Source organism: Colossoma macropomum, unplaced genomic scaffold (genome assembly GCF_904425465.1).
Source record: "Colossoma macropomum unplaced genomic scaffold, Colossoma_macropomum, whole genome shotgun sequence".
NCBI classification, from domain to species: domain Eukaryota; kingdom Metazoa; phylum Chordata; class Actinopteri; order Characiformes; family Serrasalmidae; genus Colossoma; species Colossoma macropomum.
The window spans coordinates 13,316,864-13,339,448 of NW_023494786.1; the positions used below are offsets into that span (position 1 = coordinate 13,316,864).

At 40.8% G+C, this 22,585-nt stretch overlaps 2 protein-coding genes across 4 annotated transcripts in view; one reads left to right on the forward strand and one right to left on the reverse strand.

Moving 5' to 3' along the window:
* Positions 1–13,359, forward strand: part of tpst1 (tyrosylprotein sulfotransferase 1) — a 57,070-nt gene extending 43,711 nt beyond the window's left edge. For 2 of the 3 annotated variants that reach the window (XM_036561140.1, XM_036561134.1), the window contains 3 exons: positions 10,097–10,147; positions 10,969–11,042; positions 12,575–13,359. In XM_036561140.1, the coding sequence (XP_036417033.1) occupies positions 10,097–10,147; positions 10,969–11,004 (87 nt within the window). In that variant the 3' untranslated portion in view covers positions 11,005–11,042; positions 12,575–13,359. The remainder of the gene's footprint in view (positions 1–10,096; positions 10,148–10,968; positions 11,043–12,574) is intronic. The other variant, XM_036561145.1, reaches the window with a different exon arrangement.
* Positions 13,360–19,089: 5,730 nt separating this feature from the next.
* The window catches only part of sgsm2 (small G protein signaling modulator 2), a 67,355-nt gene continuing 63,859 nt past the window's right edge, over positions 19,090–22,585 (reverse strand). The window contains exons 19-24 of the mRNA XM_036561152.1: positions 22,424–22,548; positions 22,209–22,291; positions 21,650–21,759; positions 21,426–21,522; positions 21,144–21,311; positions 19,090–19,490 (exon numbers count right to left, since the gene is read on the reverse strand). Of these exons, the coding sequence (XP_036417045.1) occupies positions 19,402–19,490; positions 21,144–21,311; positions 21,426–21,522; positions 21,650–21,759; positions 22,209–22,291; positions 22,424–22,548 (672 nt within the window). The 3' untranslated portion in view covers positions 19,090–19,401. The remainder of the gene's footprint in view (positions 19,491–21,143; positions 21,312–21,425; positions 21,523–21,649; positions 21,760–22,208; positions 22,292–22,423; positions 22,549–22,585) is intronic.

Sequence of the window (22,585 nt, forward strand, 5' to 3'; positions counted from 1 at the left end):
AGCCTTGTCTTGTGGATCAGGGAGTTTCTGAGAGAGAGGCCCCAACACGTCTGTATCAACAACACTTTTTCCAACTGCCTTGTCTTGAACAGTGGTGTTCCACAGGGGTGTGTTTTATCTCCCATTTTCTATGTACACAAATGAGGTTAAATATAACAGCGAAGACATCTCTCTTGTAAAATATGCTGATGACATGGCCCTTGTTGCCTGCTTGCAAGAAGTGACCAGCCCCTCCTACTCTCAGTGCATCAACCATCTAGCCACTTGGTTTGATGGTAGATTCCTTGATCTTAATGTCAGTAAGACCAAGGAGCTATGTTTCGGAGGGAGGGTGGCAGCAGACAGCGCAGGATCTGTCTTCAAAACCAATCACCATGAAAAGGCAGGAAGTGGAACAAGTCGATCACTTTAAATGGAACAATAATTGACAACAGACTCACTTTTCAGAATAATGTAGATTATGTTTATAAAAAAGCAAGGCAGAGACTCTCCTCAGGAGGCTGAGGGGTTTTAACACCAGCAAACATACTCTGACAATGGTCTACAGGTCACTTATAGAGAGTGTTCTCAGTTTCAATGTTGTGTCCTGGTATGGGAACCTCTCAATTAGGCAAAGAAATAAACTGGCCCAGGTGGTTAACCAGGCCAGTAAGATTATTGGAGATAAACAACTGTCACTCCAGAACTTATACATCCGATCCATAACCAACAAGGCAACTCAGGTCTACAAGGACCCTACCCACCCCCTTCGTTCATCATTCCGGTTGCTGCCATCAGGCAGGAGACTTAAGGTCCCACTAGCTAGAAAGAATGGGTACAAAAAATCATTTGTGCCCACTGCTGTGAGCATTCTGAATAAGAACATAATAAATAATCCCCTACATAGTTCATGTGCACTGCTGCTGTAAGTGTTTTTAAGTGTTTTATGTGTTTATGTATTTATGTGCCAGATTGCCAAAGACAAATTTCCATTACATGTAAATTTAATGGACAATAAAGTTTTTCTTATCTTATCTTATCTTTATTGCACACTTCTATAACCTAAGAATAGCTCCATTAGTTTTCATTGAAGTCCCTGTAGTTACTGAATAATAAGCCTTTGTATGAAATACAAATGTTAAGGGGTTAAAGTAGTGTGTTAATAAGGGAAACACTGGTGGTCTTTTATGTTCACGACAAGGTGTGAGCAATATGATAATTCAGTTATTGTGATAAATTACTTCTAGAACACTGAACAACTGCAATTATCATAAAGAGGATAGATTCAGATCAATTGTAGAGGAGCTTATAAACAATAAGCAGTGGAAAGTAAAGGCATGAACTGCATCGTAACAAGTATCTCACCATTATGATCTTATTTTATTCATTTACTATCAGTTTTAGATTTGTTCCATATTGTTCTGTCTTAAATTGTACATTTTTGCATTGAGAGTTGAATTTAAGAAAGAAATCATACTCATACTTAATCACACTTAAGAAAGAAAAATTTTAAAAATGTACAAATTGTACTCATGTTTTTAGCCTTTTTAGAACGTGCATTACTGCTTTGCTGGTGCATTTTCTTTGTTCCAACTTTTGAAAACTAATCAATGTGAAATGTGTCATGTATCACAGAAAATATCTTCAAGTATGGTAATATTTTTGCCATGTCGCCCACAGCTGTTTGAGACAGTCAACACCAAAGTAGTTCAGAGCTGACAGAGCTTTGATGGATGATGTTGGTCTCTTCGTTGCTCTTTGAACTTTTTCATTTATTTGCATGGTGTGCGCTGGGGTTTGCTCTCTCTCCTTCCTCGGCCCCACTGGGCTGTGATCCACTTCCAGTTTGAGGTTAAAGCAGGTGAGGCAGCCTGAAGCACAGCGAAGCCCCAGCGCTGGGAGATTAGAAGCACTAGCTTTAGCGCTCTCATAGGCACCCGTGCAATCTGAGCTGCATGGATTTGTCAACAGCACTGTCTAATCTCCACTGCAATCCACTGCCTAGCCCTGCGCCCAGTGATCAAAGCAACTGTCAGTGTTCAGTCTGTCTGCTCTGTGATGGTCCTGTAGCTTAAATTATTTAACTTCAACCCACCAAGCTTTCTGAAGGAAGGCAAAGTCTAATCCCGCTTAAGTTTTCCTTGTAATCTTTGAGTCATGTTTCAAAGTATGTTCTGTGTTGTTAGTATTTTGAAGTACTGAAGTAGAGACATTGCCATACAGCTGGTGAGAGCAGAAGTACTATATTGATTATAATGTATTTATATTTTGGAATATGCAATGTGATGTTGGATATTGCAATATGCTGTGTAATGAAACAGAAGTATAACTCACTACTTCTTTAAGCAAATAGCAAAAAGTGCACAGTTATAGAAGCCCCATTCAGTATTGTGTAAAATAGTGCAAAATAAAAAGAATAGAATACTAATAGCTGCTTACTTACCAATTGCAGGCACATTTTTGTGCGTTGTAAGGCTGCTAGAACTGCACTCATATATTTCTTAAACTCCATGAAAAAGTGCTTATGGCAAAATTAGTTCTGTGCAAATACAAAAAAGATCACAGTCGTACATGAGCAACAGACCTCCGTGTGCACTTTTATATATATACACCAACTGGGCCCTTCATTAAGTACACATCTTTGTTTCTACAATCATTGTCCATTTTATCAGCTCCACTTACCACATGGGTGCACTTTCTAGTTCTACAATTACAGACTGTAGTCCATCTGTTTCTCTGTATACTTTGTTAGCCGCCTTTCACCCAGTTCTTCAGTGGTCAGGACCCCCACAGGACTACCATAGAGCAGGTATTATTTGGGCAGTGGATCGTTCTCAGCACTGCAGTGACCCTGATGTGGTGGTGGGAGTATGAGTGGAACAGACACAGCAGTGATGCTGGAGTTTTTAAACACTGTGTCCACTCACTGTCCACTCTATTAGACATACCTACCTTGTTGGTCCACCTTGTAGATATTGTAGATATATAGTCAGAGACAGTAGCACATCTGTTGCTCTAGATGTTTTTGGCTGGTGGACTATTCTCAGTCCAGCAGAGACACTGTGGTGCTTAAAAACTCCAGCAGCACTGCTGTGTTTAATTCACTTGTACCAGGAGCCAAGTGGTTGCAGTACTCTAGTGCTGCCCCCAAAGAGTGGGGCAAAACCTTCTTTATATGCTTTCCTTGATCTAGCCTAATCTGTATCCCATAAACCCGCTAAATTTACTGACAACACTGACTATCATGTGAATCCACATGAATTGACATGATTTGATCACGCAAAAAAATTGGACACAGCCTTGGTCCAGAAGGGCCAGTGTCCAGTTTGGGAATATCCCCACTCCCAGCACACCTGATTCAGCTCCTCAGCTGACAAGCCTTTCCTGAGTTTCATCAGGTGTATTAAAGTAAAAAACACCATGGTGCAGAGCAGTGGTTACTCCAGAAGCAGGGTTGAGAACCCCTGCTCTAGGTGAAAAATCAAACACTGGGTTCGAATGATATAATTCAGAAAACATTACAATGACATTAATGCTTTTTACTTACACTCACAGACTCCAACAGCAGTTAATTCCTTTACTAGACATGTCCATCTGTTTTCCTCTTTGACAAAAAGGTCTTTCACAGATGTTTTTAATCACAGGACAACTGCACAAACAAAATAACTGCACCATTTCCACAGTACACAAGTTTTCTAAACTTGTGTACTTTCTAAATGATTAGTAACAGTTTATCTCATTGTCATAGAGACTTTTCCCCTCAGATTTATAATTGGAATTGTATGTTTAAAAACCAGTAGTAAGTAACTAGAAATGTTTTTAAGAAGCTCACATTTTTGTCAAAAAAGGAAAAAAGGCATAATGTTCAGAAATCACAATCATAATTTTCAGTTTGTGACTTTCTTTGAAAGTGATCTTCAAAACAAATGACACTGATATGAGCAAAATTGGAAAATTTAAAGCTCAGCTTTAAGGCTTATCGGTGTTCTGTCTGCTCTGTACTCGAGTTGAATTGTGTTTTTGTTGGACCGTAAGGATTGTTTGCTGAAGAAGAGTCTTCTTTTACATAAGGTATTATTTTTTACATCTGATCCACAGCTGTAGACAGTTCCCCTCTCAGATAGCTGTAAGAAAAGAAAATCTAATGTAAACACAGGGGTGGAGGCTGGAAGAGCAGCTGAGACACCCTCCTCCCCCACAGGACTCCAAGCTTTCTGCTTTTCTATCCGAGCTGCAGAGGTGAGCAGCCTCCAGACTTGAGGAGCGGCGAGGTCCAGCAGAGTTTAGCTGACGGCCTTCAGAGGCAACGTTACACGCACCCACACACATATAAACACACGGCCAGAGCAACTGTAATTATTGTTGTTACACTTCACATACTTCTGATCTCCTGTTTTATCCAGAAGCGTCAGGCCGCTCAGCTAGACTTGTTGTTTTGAGTAGGAGTCAGTTGCATGTATGATTTTGGAATAAAACTCTACCTCTTATTAGCTCCTCTTGTAGCCGTATTACTGTTTTCAGTTACCTCATTGATGGACAGTTCACTAATCCGCAATGAGATAAACAACCAGCTAAAGTTCATGTGAGGTCCTGGCTGCCTCATTATTTTTTGCGTCCCTCTGAGAGGATAACAAACCCACATCAGTCATCTGAGGCCGACTCCGGGCCTAGTTGTCATGTTTGTTTTTTAAGGGGACATTGGAGCAGTGTGTGGGGGGGGGGCAGATAAGAGACGATGTGAGCCACCATTCTGGACTCCTGCTTTCAGCCTATCTTCTTACACAACTCTTTGCCTCTAATCAGCAGCGACAGAGTCTTGTGAGAAACTCATGAATTTGGCTGAAAAAGTCCAGGCCGGGCCAGGACTTGGCCCCCGGCCCCGACGTTACTCTCTCCGACATTGATCATTTACACGCGGGAATCTGGCTGCTTCTCTGAGACCAAATCATAACACTCTCCCTCGATTTACTGCCAAGATCATGCAAGTGATGTAGCTACAAGTCATACTCCTCTCTTCTCCTTACCTTCTCATAAGAAGAGGAACAGGGCTTTAGCCTAATTTGAAGAAGCAGGCATACTGCAAGTGGCTGTTAGCAAGACCAGACTAGCTTGCAAACGGCAGTGTAACTAAAATGCTTAGCTACTTGTGTAAATACTCATCACTCATTATCTTTACATTCAGGGTGTAATTTCACTTTAAATAATCCTGAGTGTTTTTGTTCAAAGTTTGTCTCTAACATTGAGTATATTAACTAGTGGTAGCGTTAGCTAACATTAGCATTAACTCCCCAGTACTTGTACACTGCAGTTCTTAAATGTAATAGTGGACATCAGGATCCTGAAGGGGCCTTGATGGTCCTTGATGCTCCAAATAACCAGCTGGGCAATAGCAAAACGTCTTTTTGTCCAAAGTAAAAGCGATCTCTAGCCGTTATTTGTTGTAATGCCCGCATGACTCGCATTAGTAGAACATCTTAAGGTTTTGTTTTGGAAGAGTGAGAGTGCTGTATGTCAATTCAGTTCACATTTATTTGCACAGTGCTTTTTACAGTGGATATCGTCACTAGACCTGTCACAGTTATTACATAATTGCCTGATCACGATTGTCTGAACTGATTTCAGCTATTTGAGCAGACCGCAATTATTAACCAGTACTGTTAGCTTTTGCTATCATATGTTTACATCTCAGTAAACAGAACATGAATGCATGTAAATAAAAGACAACAGAAAACACATTTATTGAAACATGTTTTGGATCCAACAGATACAACAAAAGTTCAAATCTTGACTGCTGCTTTAACACTTTTAGAGGACTTTGATGAGTAATGCTTGTTAATTTGAGCTTCAATGTTGTCAGTTGTTCACTTAAAGCTACTAAATATAAAAATTTAAATGAAAACAATAAAAATAAAATAGGATTCTAAATAAATACAAAAGGGCATTATAAACTAATAACTAAGTAAACTAAATAAAGACCTTTCAACTATTTTTTAAAGCTAGTAACAGTAGATGCCTGATGTAAACTAATTGGTAAATCAACTGGTAAATTACCTGGTAAGGTTCCAGATCTTGGTGCATGACTGCTTCACCGTTTATCATGCTTCATTCTGGAACTTAAGGAACTCAAGTTTGGAGCATCCTGAAATGTATGAAATTGCTGACCTATAAAGAAATTGAATATAGTCTAAATGAACAGGCTAAAACTGACTGATGGTAGAGCAGCTCTGTTTATTCTGGTATGTATTGGTACACTGGCTGCAGCTTTGTGTGTATTATTGTCTCATTTTTTTAAGTGCTTATATACAAAAATGTAGTGGCTGAACTGCACATACCTGCATATCATGTGGACCACACCAGTGGAGAGGAGTACAGACTCTTTCAGCCCTCGGCCTCTAACTTGTTTTGGAGTGTTATGAAATGGCACCCTGGGAAAATGGGAAACATGCGCGCTGTTAGTTCACGTTGGAGCCCATTACAAACAAATTCCACTCTGGCTCAAAGCTTCAGGCAGGAGGAGGCAGTTTGGTTCAGAAACTCCCACCCCATCCCTGCGCTTCTTCACCAGCTGGACCCCGCCCCCTCTCACCAGCACTGCTGGCTCCTTTGCTGCTGACCCGGATGCCTCTTTCAGTAATTAGGGCTGAAGACTTGTGTAACGGTCCCCTCCTGCAGCCTGCGGTAGGCCGAGCGAGCCAAATCCACTCCATCCTTCTCTGAACCAAGACGCCTTGTATTCAAACACGCTAAACAGCCCTGAGTCAAAGAAGCAGCCGGGGCCAGAGCCCCAAGCGTGTTTTCTGTCAGCTTCTCTCTCGTCTCGCGTGAACGTGAAGTTTCGAGCAAGGGCCGCTAATTACCGCGAGACTGGAGGAGTTCAGTCTTTCAGATTGTTACCTTAAATGGTTTAATTAGAAGGTTTAATCAGGAAAAAAAAACTGGCAAGGATAGGATAGCCTACGTTCCCAGCAAAGCATACTTCCCTCCTCCTTCTGTCTCCTTTTCTTTTTACACTCGCTCGCATCGCTCACCAGGGAGGGGAGGTCTGACTGCTGGAATTTGTAAGAATGAGACTTTCTGGGGCTTTAATGGCTGACAGACCCAGCGGTGGCTGCATGGAAAGTAAAGCAAGTGAGAGAGCCTCAGATTTCCCCAATGTCTGCCTGGCCTCCATTCTGCTGAGTGAAGTGTTACGAAATTATGAATTTAACACAGTCTAGCCCCCGCCCCCCCCACCTCTCCCTCTCTCTCTGTTTGTGTCTGGCGCTCTCTGACTCCCAGCCTCTTTTTTGTTCTTGGTTTAATTAGTTCTTTTGTTTTGTGTTTCTTTCATTCTTTCATTATTCCATTCTTATACTTCATACGTGGCTCGTTATTAGTGAAACTAGCTGCCTACCTCCACTCATCTTGCAGAATATCTTGCAAGCTTGAAGAAGCTTCTCAAGACAGTTGGTCACTTTCTAACTGTGTTTTCGCCTAATACACAACGTAGTGGTTCTCATTGTGCAGTATGTGTGCTGTTGAATTGTACTTATAAACTATGTTTGTCTGCACTTACTGTACCTAATGGCCTGCACTGGAGGATCTTCTCTTACACCCTACAGCATTTATGAAATGTAAACAATGTTGAAGTTGGCTCTTTTCTTTGCTGGACATCTGGACTGGACAGGCCTCACTTGTGAGTTATTTTGGATAAGACAGTGACCTGTGAAGCAGTATAATGTGATTGATCAGTCTCTGAGGCACACATACTCTTTCATTTGCCATGCACAGTGCAAAGCCTCATGCAGCTCTGTTGAAACTTGTTTGAGCCTCAGTTGCAAAAGCTGCAACCTTCTTGATTTTGTAAAACAAGTTTCATGAAAGTAAAGAGAAACAATATCATTTTAATTGATTCATTCATAAATGAGCTGCAAAGATCACGATACAGCAGAAGGCAAGGTAGAACAAACATTGGCACAAACAGACGTTTAAGTTGCTGTCATGTTAATGTTGGGTGGATAGCTAATTAGTAAGACTGGGACCACTTATCAAGTCAACATGTCATGCTCAAAAACATGATGGTCTCTTGGAATAACATGTATTATTTGCTGATAACTACTTAGCTATTTATTTCATTAGTGGGGCTGGGAAGATTTGCAATTTTAAAAAAATCTGGACAAAATTATCAGTAAATTATATGTTAATGATTCAAAACCACATGTATATTACAGTTACATTCGGTATGTCTTGGACAGGTTATATGTGTGCCAGACAGGAGGGACAAAGCCCAGTGCTTTTTCCCACACTGAGTCTGAGTTTTACAGTTTCTCAGTTAATAGTTGCTCATGGTTTATTCGCCCCTTTTAATGCTTGGAGCTGTGAGCTGAAGCAGAGCCCCGACCTCCACACAGTGCAGCTGCAGAGCTTCTCTATGAGTCAGTCATGTTTTTTTTTCAGTGTCTGTGGCTTTGAGTCGCACTGGCTTAAAGAAAAATGTCACCTGTTCGATGAATCTATTTCTCTTCCTCTTCATCTTTCTTTGCAGAAGTGTTCACTAAAAGCTGCCTGCATTATAATCACATCTGCTTCTTTCGTCTATAAAAATCAACTCTGTGTGTTGATTTCACAAAGACTAGACATGAGAATAGCATTAAGAATGAAGGATACTGTTCCTGATGGCTTTTTTCTCCGTGCAGCAGTGTGCCAGTGTGAACCACTCGCGGGACAGTGCAGAGTGTTAATGCACACAAAATGAAATTCTACAGTTTTCTGGCTGGTATTGATAATTATCAGAAACTTGATCAGTGGTCTCAGTCTTACTAATTAGCTAGCTACATTAACATGACAGCTGTTTGAATGTCAGCTTGTTCATTTGTTCTGCCTTGTGTGCTGCTGTATCATGATCTTGTAGCTCAGTTATGAATTTCTCTTAACGTCACAGATCACAGATGATTATACAGTTATATGCAAAAGTTAAACATAAATTAACGCATCTTTACTTAATAAATTAACACATGCACACTTAAATATGGCATTTTTAACATAGTTTGACATTGGAAAAAATACAAAATCTGTGATAACCTTTGAACAGAACACATTTTACATTTTATTATTTCCAATATGTTATATTCAGCAAATAAGCACTAAGTGTGCATTAAAATGTGCTCTCTTTAGAGCATGGTTGGGGAAATGAGGGCCAGCCCAGCACAGTGTGGTGATAGCCCTGCACACCGAGTTGATTCAGGTATGCTTTGGCAGGTAAATCACCAAACTGTGCAGGAAACTTGGATGTGAACTTATTCTCTTTTAGAAAATCAACAAAACATATATTTTGACCAAGGGCGCCTAAACTGTTGGGCACGCCTGTACACAGCCAGAACAAGACGATTTATAAATCAAATATTAGCGACTAATCTTGTTAGCTAGTGAAACAGTCAGATATATGTGAGCTACTTTGATCATTTTTGAATTGAGTTGTTAGGTTGCATGTCAGTTATGCTTCACGCAACTTGCAACTAGGAACCAGTTGCACTGATAGTTTCACAAGCGCAGTGGAGCAACCAGCCTTTCCTAATTGTAAATTGTTCCTCTCTGCCTCTGTGTGCTCGGACACTCAGTAGAGAGGACACTCTGGCTGCCTCAGATACTAGCAGCGCACAGAATACACAAAGGCCTCTCTCTCCCTCTTTTTCATCCCTTGGCTTTGGCTGACTGAGATGTGAACGTTGGGTTGGGCTCAGTTCGACACCCTGGGAATTGACACACAATATCCTCCCGACCGGGAGAAGAATGAGTGTCTCTCATAAGAAGTCTCTGCTAGTTATGCACTCGTTTACATTCAGAGGCCTTCATTTGGCCCCTCATGCTGAGATCATTTCCAAATGTGGCTCCTTTATTGGTTCCTTTCTGCTACGTTTGATTGTAGTTCTGACCACCATTGTATAGGCTGAATAGATCACAGTGTGGATTACATAGAAGGTCTGAGGTCCATAACAGAGAAAGAATGTGAAGATCCAGGTTAGATGGTGTATCACTGTCACTCCTTTTGATTGCTCTGGATGTAAGGACAAAGCTTTGTTGTGTTGACTGCACTCATGCAGCTTCCTAAGCCTCTAAATCCAGCTCTTTGTTTTTGCAGGTGTTTAAAGGTGAATTTCAGCTACCTGATTTTCTTAAAGAACAATCACAGGTACGGTAGCCCTCCTGCCTGCTCTGATCTTGTCAGTTTGTTTCCTCACAGATTTGAGTTTTTTTCCATTTTTTCCCCTCAGTTTTTTGATCTTCACTGCTAACCATCATTTCCATCTGCTTTCTCACTTGATCTTATTGGTTTCTAGTAATTTTAGTATTCCTGCTGATGAATAACTTGCCTTGCAACCTCCTACAGTCTGTTGTCCTTTGATCTCATTTCTTGCCTTATGTTCGTGTTTGGAAATGCATAGTCTCACATTAGCGCTTAGCTCGCTGCCCTCATTTCTCATGGTCCCACAGTGAGTCAAGGCCAGACACTGGATTTTTACTGCCCCCTCTCGAGCAGAAAGAAGAGTAACTCATCTTACTGTCGAGTCCTGACTTGAAGCATTTGCTCCAGTTTGCTCAGCTACTATTGATTCTCAGGTAGAATCAGATGGGATTTGACTGACTCGCCTTTGTGCAGCGATGGTTTCACAGTGACCGAGGGAGAGGACATGTGACTGAAAAAGGACACAGCTGCACTGTTATAATAAATGTCACTATAATAAATGAGTAGATGTCGGTTTCCTCACCTTGGTGCCTTGTTTACTTCATCTCAAACATCGGTCCTCTTTCTGTCAGATGCTGAACTTCCTTAGTACTGAACTGAATGTTTCTCACCATCTCTCTCTATCACTCTCTCTCTCTCTCCCTCTCTCTGTCTGTCTCTCTCTCTCTCTCTCCCTCTCTCCCCCTCCCTCTCTCCCTCTCTCTCCCTCTCTCTCTCTCTCTCTCTCTCTCTCTCTCTCTCTCTCTCCATCTCTTTCTTGTTCTCAGCTTCAAAAGTCTTCAGAAAAGCCAAACCCAAGTTAGGAGGAGGTGGAAAACTAGCATTGAACACGCCCATAGAGGTGAGTGTCTCCTTTCATTAGCAAAGCAAATACTAGCTGAGCCACATTTAATTTAAAGTTTCTGGCAAATAAAAAAAAACAACCTCCCACAGTTCCCCCCTCATACTATATATAGTTAATCTTTGGTTTTGCACTGAACGATGAATCATTTTTATATCAAAATCAAAACGTGAGAGTGCAATTTTCAAATAGCAAGAGCTGGAATTTTAATTATGTGCTATATTATTAAGTTATTGTAAGTTTTAGGTGGAGGATTTTAACCTAATGACGCCAAACTCATAAACTGGCGGTGTGTCAAACTACATTGAGCATTTAAGCCTCAGGCCTGATAAAATGGATGTGCTGGTCTTCTTGGCTAAAAAAAGGCCCAGAGCTTAATACAAAGAAAATAATCACATTTAAATTGTATTCATAGTATTGGTGCAATTGGATATTTTCTCCAAATGGTTTAGCCTGAACTGTAGCTATGAGGCTAATGTAGCTAACAGGTAATGGTAACTTATTAGCATTTGGTAAACTACATGTCTAAATCAGCACACATTTTTTCTCAGACTGCATCAAGCTATTAAGTAAACTCAAAAAAGACCTGTTTATCTGCTGTCTGCCACTGTGCAGTAGTGTTGCAGCGGAACGAAGTTGAATTATAGCTTATATCTCCAGTGCAAACTACATGAAACTGTAAATTAGTTTTTTTTGCCAAACTATCACTTTATTTAATTCTATTTCTATTTTAATTCATTCTTCTATTTGAAATATATTCTTAGGTTTGAAGAACCTACATTTTTTGACCTGAGTATATACTACTACTACTATATATATATATACACTACACTACAGTATAGTATATAGCTCATGTGTCAAACACAAGGCCCGCCCCACAATCCTGTCCGGCCCGCAAAAGTATTTTAATTTTCTATTGACATTAGCCTATTTCACAATATGCTGCACTACAGTCCCCAGCATGCACTGCAAAGTAATGTACTCAGACTCTTCTACCCCAACAACAGTCTTTAGGACAGCGGTTACAACTCAGTTCTACACAATTCTGCACTATTCCACAACAGTCATATCACCAAAAGTCATTTCAGCTGCAGTTCAACCAATATAAACACTTAACATCAGCTCAGCAGCTCGGAAATTGAGCCAAAGTCTTAATGAACATGCAGCAAAGAAAGGATGTCAGGTGTCTGGTTCAGGAAAATGGGTAGATTAAAAGGCCAAGCACCTGGGGACACTTAAACTTTGGATATTTCAAGTGTCCATGTAATATTTCAAGGTCTACTACAAGTGTCTGTATTTTGAATAAACAATGGCCAGTTCAGGTTACAGCACAACATTAATTAAAAATAAAATAAAAACTTTTTTTTCTCTTGCCCACAGATTTGATGAGATTTTTTAATATGGCTCTTTTACTGGTTGAGTTTGGCACCCCTGGTCTATAGTATATAGGTTTGTGTGTGTGTGTTTAAATATTCTAGTGCAGCTACTGTTTCTGTTTGCTTACACAGCTGCTTGGTTTCACTGTGTTACAGGACTCAGCAGAAGCAGGAGCAGCGGGACCACGAGGGAGCTTCATAATCCCCGCTGGGACCACCTCTCTCTCTTTCACACACACATACACACTGTGGCACTTCTATGCCTACACAAACAGACACACACAGACAAACCACTCACTCACAGCCCCGTGGGCTCGGACCACTACATGGAGAACTTTTGGCCTTTGATGTTGTACTTTAACAATTGTGGCCTAAGAATGTCATTGCTATCTTGAATTTTTTTTCTTTCATTTTTTGGAATTTTTTTGATCACACCATACTCATACATTTTTCCTGGCTACACAAATCTGTGATTCTGTTATAAGAAAATACAGTGAATAGCAGAGGAAGTATTTATGAAAGAAAGTTAGCTTTTGAAGATGCAATATCTATTTTGATGTTCGGTTTATTTTCATGCCTTTGTAATGTGCAATTCCTCGGGTGCTCCCATGCAGGATCACAGTCTGGAGACGTCATTGGTGATGAAGACAAGACCGCATTTTGTACCCTTCATTCAAAATAGAGTGATCTTTCATGGCTGGAGAGCGGTAATAAATGGATTGTCGGTGTTGAAGGCAAGAAAATTGCTCGCAATTTTTCCATTGGAGGAAAAATGGGATGTCAAAGACAATATGCTTGAGTCTTTTTTGTACTGAAGTGCAAAACATCATTGCCAAGTTTTTTTTTGTTAGTTTGTTTGTTTGTTTTTTGTGAAATAAACACTTGAGCGCTGTAGGCTGCTAATGTGCCCAGAACAGTATCCTCTTTACCATCGAGTCTGAGAAAGCGCTTTTTGTGTGTTGTGTTTATTCACTGTCTGACTTTGTCATCTCTTCATCCTGGTTCTGCCTCCCATCTGCTTTAATACAACCAAAGGGGTTTAAGCCCAAGACTTTCAGTGGTGAAACAAGACGTAATCTGTGAATTACACTGATAGAAGATTGTAAATATTACATAATCAGTTTTGAGTTTTCAATAATTCTAGATCAGGGGAGCTCAATCCTGGTCCTGGAGATCCACCACCCTGAAGAATTCAGCTTCACCACTAATCAAACACAGCTGATCCAGGTTATGAAGGCCTGTCTTGATTATTAGAGGCAGGTGTGCTGGATCTGAACTCTCCAGTGTAGTAGCTCTCCAGCACCAGGATTGGGGACCCCTGTTCTAGATTCTTAATGATTGAGAATACTCCTGAAAGTACCGCCTAATTGGATGTGTGGTTAAAGGAAGTTTAGAGAACAATCAAACCAAATTTGGTTGTTGAAAATGAAATTTAAAAAGAATTTTAAATTCAGACTTCAAGATGCCTGCCATCATTATGAGCTATGTGGCGTAACGTCCATTTTTGCAGGTAACAGTGTGTCACACAGTACTGTACAAATGTCAGAGACCAACCTTCATTTATTAAATTGTGTAATTTAATGTTTAATAAGTGTATGTTATTCCTTTTTCTGGAGATATTTCTGGGCAATTCAATCCAAAAGAGTTCAAACAATTATTAGAAGATATAGAGAAACTGGGACTCCTGACAACCATGCAAGACCTGGCAGACCACCAAACTATCATATAAACGGTACTTAAAGCTTTCATCTTTGACAGAGATGAGAAAATCAAGCTCCACTCTTACTTCAGATCTGAAAAATCAAGTTTTTTCTGTCCATCCTTCCACTGTGAGAAGACAACTCAACACTGAGTCTGAAGGATGTGCAGCTGTAAAGAAGCTGTTACTGAGAAAAGGAAATAGACAAGAAATAAAAAACAAGTGCAAAATCTGACAAAGAAGCTGCTGGTGTTCTCAGAAGAAAAGTCTGCCCACCCCAGATTTCAGACCTAAACATCACTGAATGTGTTTGGTATTACATGGATTGTGCAACCAACTTCTGAGATTGAACTATGGAGATGTGGAAAAATATCCCTGCAGATTTCGTTGGACAACTCAAAGCAACTCTTGAAAAAACAATAAAAGCTGTAATAAAGGCAAAGAGTCGACACACTGAATACTGGAAACTGTGAAATATGCTTCCTGCTTTTTTTCCTGACACAATCATTTTGACTGGCACAATCATTTTGACTGGCAATTAAATAAATGAAAGGTGGTCTATTACTTTTACACAGCACTGTGCAGCATCAGAAACCACATAAGCAAGTCTGTTTAAGATTACTTAACCAATTGGTGCAGTTTGGTGTAAATAAGCTTTCATTGCTTATTAGCTACATGAACCTCACAAGTCCAGAAGCAAATCTGAGACACCGAACATGTTTTGACTGATCAACTAAATTTGGGATACACTGAAAACCTTTTTTAATTTTTTTTTAACTATTGCTTTCATAGTCAAACACTGGTCTTCTGGCTGAATGTGACTGGTCCATGTCGTGTCTTAGCAGGGGGTGGTTCTCTGAACACAGCTTAAGCTTAATCTCAGTCTAAATTACTGTCTTAATGGTGATTTCCCCCATGTAAAGAGCTTAGAGCTTAATCCGTGTCCAAAAAACAGCCCCAAACGCAGTAAGGTGGTGGGAGTTAATGCGCATGTGACGGTGGTCTCACATATAGCCTCAGTGCTGAACTAGGACTCAGTGAGTGGGTGCTGACATTTTCAGAGTCTCCACATCTGTTACCCACTGCTCTGGTCGCTGTGCGTCATTTTATTTGCTTGACCAGGGCGCCCACTTGTGGTGGAGTTGGCTTATGACATGCAAATTACATGCTTGAATAATTAAAACAGCTCATTCTTTCAACTACTGTAAATATACAAACACATACACCCAGGCTTGTGCATTTTCTCTGCTTCACTGTTGAAAAAACAACTGTATTTTGAGCAATGAAACTTAATCCTGTGAAAATATTTTAGGAACAACTTTTTTTTCTCCATAATACATACATTCAAGGCAAATGATACATCCAGTACAATACATACTTCATCATTCAGAGATTGGTGCCCAAACAAAATATATTTATATATTTTCAAATGAGTAGAATCCAGCGCACAACGATAAATAAGGAACATAACAGTCAACATGGAACAAAGGTTTCCCACATTCAAATTGTACAGTTCTCCAGTTATACGGGTTTCTTCGAAGCATGTCTCTACAACCAAAGTGAAAAATAGAGTTTAAAATACAATTGTCTTTACTGGCCTCACCGAACTCCAGGGCAGCTTCTTGCTCTCATTTCTGTATGTACACTTCAGTAGCAGACATGGGAATAAAGGATAATAAATTAAGTGTTTTTCACAGTACAAATCAAGAAAACTCTCTCTTTCATACATCTAATCAACAGTCTTTGAGTTATGTTTTGAGATTGCACAACTGTATGACACCAAAGATGATGTTCTAGAGGCTTTGGTACACAAGCTCCTGTTGGAAGTAATCTTTCGTAGGGTCAGACGTCCCTCACACGTACTCACAGGCTGAACCGAAGACGACTGATAAGAGTTTATGAGAGTTTGAGGCACAGTAACTATAGAGGGTCAGCAGGGGAATTCCCAAAAGCTACCTGCCCGTTGATCCAGAAGCCTTACATGGGTAAACATGAGGGGGTTCTAGCTTGTGGGGATGGAGTCAGGCAGCAGTAGCTCAGGAGAGGGGAAGACATTAAGGGGAATGTGCGACACTTTTAGGTCTTTCTAGATGTGAGCACCAATAGCGTTACGCTCTTCAAAATAAAGGTGCCAAAAAGTCCTCTTTGGAGTGATCCCACAGAACAGAGGTCTTCGAATCAGGACGTTAAATCCATCCTGTCCTGTTTTGTAATCACTGGTAGCTAACTGATGGAATGTTTTGAAGACCTCTGCCTTGGAAAAACCTTTCAATTCAGTGATTGTTCAAAAAACTCAATAAATAGCCACTCAATGAAAAGACAGTGGTCTAACTGTGGTTCCCCTATGAGATGGGTGCCCAGCCCTTAACCTGGTGATCTACTGCCCTGAAGAGTTTAGGTTCAACACACCTGTCTGTAATATCCTGATGTGCCTGAAGGTCTTCATTAACTAGATCGGATGTGTTCGATTAGGGCTGCAGAATGGTAGAGGACCAGAACCAGGCTTGGTCACCCCTGTTCCATGGCTTTGCTCCAAAGAAAATTTTTAGGCACCTTTATTTTTAAGAGTGTATGTGTACTGAAGAGGAGCTATGGCTGAAACACAGGAGTGGCGGAGATCACTTCAGCTTCAGGGTGGGTAATATGACAATATAATATCGTCACAATAAACTATGCCACATTTTTTTCGGAGTATACATCTTGTTTCATTAAAAGTATATTTAACTGGGGCTCCTGTAGGTGTCTAAGGTTTCACCTCATCATCAGAAGAGTGCAAATTTGAATCCCTCTGATGTCAGACATCATAACAGGTCCTGCATAACAGATGCAGTGATGTGCAATGTGAAATGTTTGGAAAACAAGGAAACAGTGTCACTGATGTGAAGACCTTAAAGCTATGAGTGCTAAAAGCGCCCTCTTGGGGAGAATCTTCAACCTGTTAAACATGAGTGAGTCACACATCAGGGGCCAGATTCACAAAAGTGTCGTGAGAAAGAAAACACTAAAGAAAAAAGTTGAGGCAAAATATTACTCTTTTTAAAACTTCTTAATAATGATTTTTTTCCTATTTCTTTCTTAATTTTCCTCTCAAGCACAACTGTAAGAAGTGCTATTCTTGAAATATGTTCCTAAATATTTGTGCAATTTTCTGTGCAACTTCTGTTTCACTAAATATAATGTCAAAGGTGAGCAATGAGTATTTGTTCCTGTTGGCTATTCCCTCCATATCTCTTCTAGTTGTTGTTTGCTACATTTGTTTTTGAACGTTTGGTTTAGTTTTGTTTTGTCTTTATTTTGCTGTCTTCACAAACTGAGTAGATTAAACTGAATAACCGATTAACAGAAATAACAGTTCATTCAACTTTCAAAATGTTGTCTTTTAATGTAAACTTTAAAATGTAACAGGATATTTATAGGCTTTAGGCCAAAAAAACCTACAGCCTTCAAAAGAGAACGATTAATATTTTCTTAAGAAAATAATGAATTTAAGAGAATGTTTGAGAACTATTTTTTGGTATTTATTCAGTAACACTTTACTATAGGGTACTGTTCATAAGGCTACAACATACCTACATAAGCTTGTCATAAAAACTGACATAACCATATATAAATGTTTATAAATGCTTATTCCAATAGGCATCATTTGCTATAAAGGTTACATTTGACAATTTTGAGCAAAGTTAGCTAAAGTAGGTTTTACGACAGATATTGGAATAAGCATTTATAAACATTTCTGTAAGGTTATGTCAGTTTTTATGACAAACTTACGTAGGTATCACACAGCCTTATGAACAGCACCCTACAGTAGTGTGTTACTAAACATTCCTTTGAACTTTGTAGTGTTTGCCTTCAGATCCTTTGTAAATTTTTTTTCTTAGGAAAGCTTTCAGGAATCCGGCCCCAGGTCGGTCCCAGTGTGGCTCTACTGATGCAGTTATCCTATCATCTAATCAAACCTCAGAAAAAGTGATGTTAAATTTTTGTCATATTACCCACCCCTACTTCAGCTTTAGAGTGGGGATCTACTAAATACATGGAATGTCTGTGCTGATCTCCAGGCCAATACTGTAGTTCAGGCTCAGCCAAGATTTAAACTTCACCCACCAGAAGTTCCAGTGAATGAACTGCACACTAATCTGGGTTTAAAGAAGCCATCCAACATCCCTGATGTGGCACACCGGAGAGGCACTGGTCTCGTCACATTGCACTCTGCACATGGCTATGTAGCCATCATGTGGAAGCAGCTCACCCCAAGCTAATCTCATTTTAGAGCAACTGGGTTCTCTGATCATCAGACGAGGGCAGGAGAGGATTCTGGGAATCATGCCTCCGCCCCATTCTCCTCCTGTTCGAGCTGACCAAGGAGCATCACCGGCGTCTGCCGAGGGACAGTTTCAAAGTGCAAAAAGTAGCGATACAGGTTGTAAAACAAGGAACGAAGGCAACGTCAGCTTTTTTTTTTTTCTCCATCAACCATCAGAAGAGTTCCAGAAGAAGGCCTGGAAGGAAAAAACAGGGCCAGCGAAGTCATACGGACAAAACACAAGAACATGATATAGAAATACTATGACAAAGTCATTATCATTGGCACAGTCCTTTTGGTCACAAATGGATGCTTTAATAACTTGTCTTCGTGGCTTAGTGGATTCTTTAGTGGATCTGACCTTTGCTTTTGGAGAGGTACTGTTAAAGTCAGGCTCTGTAGAATTATCTGGAAAATGTGCTCAGTGCCATCTCGAATAAAAGGCAGACGAGTAGAAGAAACGATCCTCCTGAGAGTCACTGGTAGGTGCGGAATACTTTCTGTACTTTTGGCAGGGCAAAAAACAGTCATTGGTAAAAGAGAACCATGTTGTGCCCACACAGAAGGCTCGAGTCATTTCTAGAAAGTGGACGTGGGATGGACCTGACCGGAGGCGGTGCTTACTGGAGGAGTGTACAGCCGAAAACGTTAAAAAAAAAAAACAAAAAAACTCAGTCACAGTGTGCTCAAATCCCACAAGCATGCAGACAACTCCAAAGGTCTGACACAATGGCATTCTGTGACAGGCAAAGGATACCAAAAGAGGACATGTCCAGGCCTCTAAGGCCAGCAGCAGGTCCCGGGCAGTCTCATCGCTTTACCCCAGTGGAGTCAGAGAGAAAGAGAGAGTGCGCTCTCCATCCCTCTCCCTCCCTCTCTCCCTCCGAGTGGACTCTGGAGAGAGGGGGTGATGAGGAACAGGGCGCTGAAGCTGGGAGCTGGGAGTGAGCTTTGGTGCGGTTCCTCTCACCCTCGCTCAGCTCACTTGTTCTCTATAAGCGTCTGCACCTTATGCACCAGCTCGCGCGCTATCCTCAGGATGTGCTGGACGTCGTGCCGTTCGGCCATTTCTGTCAATCAGTGCAGAAGAAAACACACATATATATGGATATATCTAGCCATAATGTTCTTATAATAAGAACTTCTGGAGACAGCCTTGAAAATTTCACTTCAGGCCTGGACTTCAAATTATAGAAAACAACTGCAATTTAATTTGGTCACAATAGTGGTCAGAAAAATCACAATTAGTTATCTTCTCTAAATCATTCAGCCCTATTTAGAAGATATGATACAAGTTAATGGAGGGTTAACAGCAGCTGTATGAGGCCTCTGCCATTCATAGTAACTACGATACAGCCCGAGTACATGTGATGTGGAAAGAACTGATTGCTATGTTCGGGAAAAGACGAGCTATTGGATTTGCTTTCAAGCTAAACGAAGTAGATGACTTCAGGGAGGGTTTTAGAGGGGACGTATCCTATTTGTGGTGGATTTTGCTGCTGTCCAACACCAGAAGGTTAACAGGTTGTCCCCAGATGGTACATGTATTCTGGTTATGAGATCATGTCTGGCCCCGTGAGACTGGTGAGCTCCGAACACATATAAAACAAATTACTTATGGTCTGAGGGACCCACTCAACTTCACAGTTCAGCGTTGTGCTTGCGTAAAGGCACCAGCTAATTTGTCCTTTAAGCAATTTAGGAGTATCAGAGCTGGGAAACAAGGTTGTGCAGGGCAGAGCCAACCAGAGCTGTAAGCAAAGAAATAAGCAAACAGAAATTATATGTGCACATTTGTATTCGTATTGTATTCATTTGTATATGCATTCACATACTGCCCATCAAACATTTGGGATCACCTGGCCTTCTGTTGAAATTTCCTGAGTAACATTTGATTTTCACTGTTACTTTTTGATTAACTAAGAAAGGAAGAAGTCACTACAAAAGCATTTTGGATATATTTGGGCATATGTTGCTGCACGTAGCTTCATGTTTGTCAAAGTGGTTTCCAGAAAATGAAAACTTCAGTTTTGCCTCAAATTCAACTCCTGGCTGGCTCACCAACTGCTAAGTGTTCATAAAATTTTGACAAGCAGTGCCTGTCCAATCTGGAGACCCATTCCACTTCACAGTTCAGTGTTGTCCCAGCTCTAAACAAAGGAAATATGATGCCATGCAGGGCAGGGGCAATCAGTGTTCTAATCAAGAACAAGCACAACAGAAATGATGTGTGCATGTATATTTATTCTACATTTGCAAAATTACCTGTGCATGTACAGTTGTTCTAGCATACTATTTTGCATCTTCAGTTTAGTGCTGGGACTAAACTAAATAACACTAGAAGTCAATAATCACACATATCTTTTCAGACCTGTTGTCTAAAGTGGGTGCCCCAGTGTTCAGCTATTAACTGAATGCGTTTATTTGTAAAGTTAACAGTAAGTCTTACTGTGTCTTAAACCACAAGTCTGCGTGAGTTCAATGAAATCTGGAAGCAGTTTGAGTGAGCTGAGGACACTGATCTAGTTGACTGTTGACTTCTATTGTTTGTCAGCAATGTTAGCCTTAAAGCTAGCTTGCTTAAAGAAGCAGAATTTGGATACCAAACATGCCTTGGCATCTGGGGTAAGTGGAAAACTGTGTGAATCAGATTTTTCACATTTGAGTTTTCAGCTGCTTGAGATGCTGCTGCTGTATAACAAACAGTTTTGGCTTCCACTCACCGTTGAAAAACTTGATGATGTCCGTGAAGTCCATGTTGTTGTCACGGATGATTTCTCGGTACACCTCCACCAGAGCCAGCGCAATGAAGAGCACAAAGTGCTGGGAGGAGATATGAGGCGCCACCCAGATCACCTCCCACACTGCAAACACATCTTCATAGAGCAGCTCTAAAAAACGTGCGTGCACACACAAGCACAACTCAGTTAACACTTACTGTGACTAAGCGGATGCATTTCAGAAGAAGAATCAACATTTGTTGTGACATGGCAGTGCTGCCGCACCTCTCTTGAAGTCCAGCAGGAACCAGCGGTAGCAGAAGTAGAAGTGAGTGTAATCTCCGTTCTGGTGCATCAGCTCAAACAGCTCTGAGTCAAGGATCTGAGAAGCAGCAAAGGGGACAGCTCATTAATAATCTCTTCTAATGTCACTGCGCGAACCTAAGGAGGAAGCAACTGGGTGCTTAGTCAAATGGCAAGGCCTTAGTGAGACGTCTCTGAAACATTACCTGTATCAAGGACCTCATATTGGCAAAGTGAGTGTCCATGGCTCCTCCATTGGGGAAGTTCTGACTCATCCTCCTCATTAACTGAGTGAAACAGCTGTAGGCGAGGCACTCTGAGAGAGAGAGACGGCACAAAGCACGGAGACGTCAGCAAAAAGGCCTAAAATAAGCCAGATTCATGATGATGCAATCCTTCAAGGCTGTTAAAGTGCAATCTGCGTATATATTCTGGCCCCATTCTTCTAAAATGAGATGACTTACATTCCAAGCCTAGAACACTACATTCCTAAGAACTACACATGTTGTCAAGCCTCTGTGATGGAGATTTATGATTTAAAGGCCAGACAAAGTGAGCTTAACTCAGCACTGTCAAGGCTGTTAACCTAAAGGTGTACTTATCACAGTCAGTCACTTTATCAAAAGGGTATACAAATGTTTAACACAACAGTTTATAGCCAAGGAACATACGCCGAAGACTACAAAAATGAAGTCAAAGCTTTGGCCTCCCATTAAAATGACAACCAACAATGGCATCACGTAAATAACAAGATTAGATTCTCACCATCATCCAAGATGACCATCAAAGGGGCTAACAGGTCACACATGCCCTGCACATAGCCCACCTCTAGATGCTCCCACACATAACTGAGAGCCAGAAAAGAAAAAGAGAGAAGAAAATAAATGAATGGAAAGGATATACTCAGCCCAGTCATTCACTTAAAAAAGATACAGTGAGAACAGCAGCGAGCGAAAGGCACAGATGCAAGTCAGGCTGACCTGCACATGATGTTACGCAGTTTCTCCAGGTTGCTGGTGGTGAAGTAGTAGTAGTTGCGGTCACAGCGCGCCACATCCTTGTCTATTCTGTGCAGGTTCAGAGCCACTGTATCCAACAGCTCAATCTACTCAGAAACAGTTTGAATTTTCATGAGTGGCACA